This window comes from Bison bison, unplaced genomic scaffold, assembly GCF_000754665.1.
Source record: "Bison bison bison isolate TAMUID 2011002044 unplaced genomic scaffold, Bison_UMD1.0 scf7180017864448, whole genome shotgun sequence".
Lineage (NCBI taxonomy): Eukaryota > Metazoa > Chordata > Mammalia > Artiodactyla > Bovidae > Bison > Bison bison.
Window position 1 is genome coordinate 166 of NW_011495010.1, and position 840 is coordinate 1,005.

Here is an 840-nt window from a genome sequence, read left to right on the forward strand (position 1 = left end):
GGGTGTGTGCGAATCAGACCCCCTGGGAGCCCCAGTCCAGCCCCCGTCCTGGGCATACGCGGCCTCCCAGGTGCCGACTGGGCTCCCGGAAGGGTGGGTGGCTTGGGAGCGGGGAGCCTCGGAGCCCCCAGAGGGCAGCTGTTGATGGTGGCCACCCTCACTCCCAGCCCAGGGCAGGCCCCTGCTTTGTGCCCTGTGGCGGGCACATCTTGGTGGGAAATGGCTGCTTGGTCCTGGGGGCGGGCAACACCTCCCGCCCTTCCTGGACTGGCGCGCAGCGTGTGGACGTGTGTCTGGGGCCAGCGGGGCAGCTGTGGGGCTTCCAGAGCCCCAGGACCCCAACATGGAGCGGTCGCGTCCCCGCTGCCCGGCGCCTCTGGGGCTGCCCCTCGCTCCCCTCCCCGTGTCCCAGCCGCTCAGATGGAGCCCCAGGCCCGTGTGACTCACCACCAGTGTCCAGGCTGCAGCTGCCATTGAGGAGCATCCGGGAGGCCTCGTGGCTGACCACACAGGTGTAGGTGGCCCCCGCGTGGTCCAGGGGGCTGGAGACACGCAGGACACTCCAGGTGTGGGATGAGGCACGCCCAGCCTGGGCCGTGGTGTGCGCTGTGGCAAACTGGGAAGGCTCCACTTCTTGCTGGCTCTCCAGCCACTTGAGGAGGATGTCCACGGGTGAGAAGCCGGACACCTCGCATAGGAGCCAGGCAGGGGAGAAGGGGCCAGGCGCGGTCACAGTGCGGAGGGTCAGATTACCAGGCACTGAGGCGGCTGCGGGGAGAAGCCATGTTATGCTCGCGAGCTGGGTCTCCAAGGGGTGGGTCCCCGGGGGAAGGAGGTGGC

General features: G+C 69.2%; 1 gene segment (V, D, J or C); it reads right to left on the minus strand.

Moving 5' to 3' along the window:
• Positions 1-447: 447 nt before the first annotated feature.
• The window catches only part of LOC105002289, a gene marked incomplete at its 3' end in the record, with an annotated part of 11,144 nt that continues 10,751 nt past the window's right edge, over positions 448-840 (minus strand). Inside the window, 1 exon segment of the C gene segment in view lies at positions 448-768. Within this exon segment, the coding sequence occupies positions 448-768 (321 nt within the window).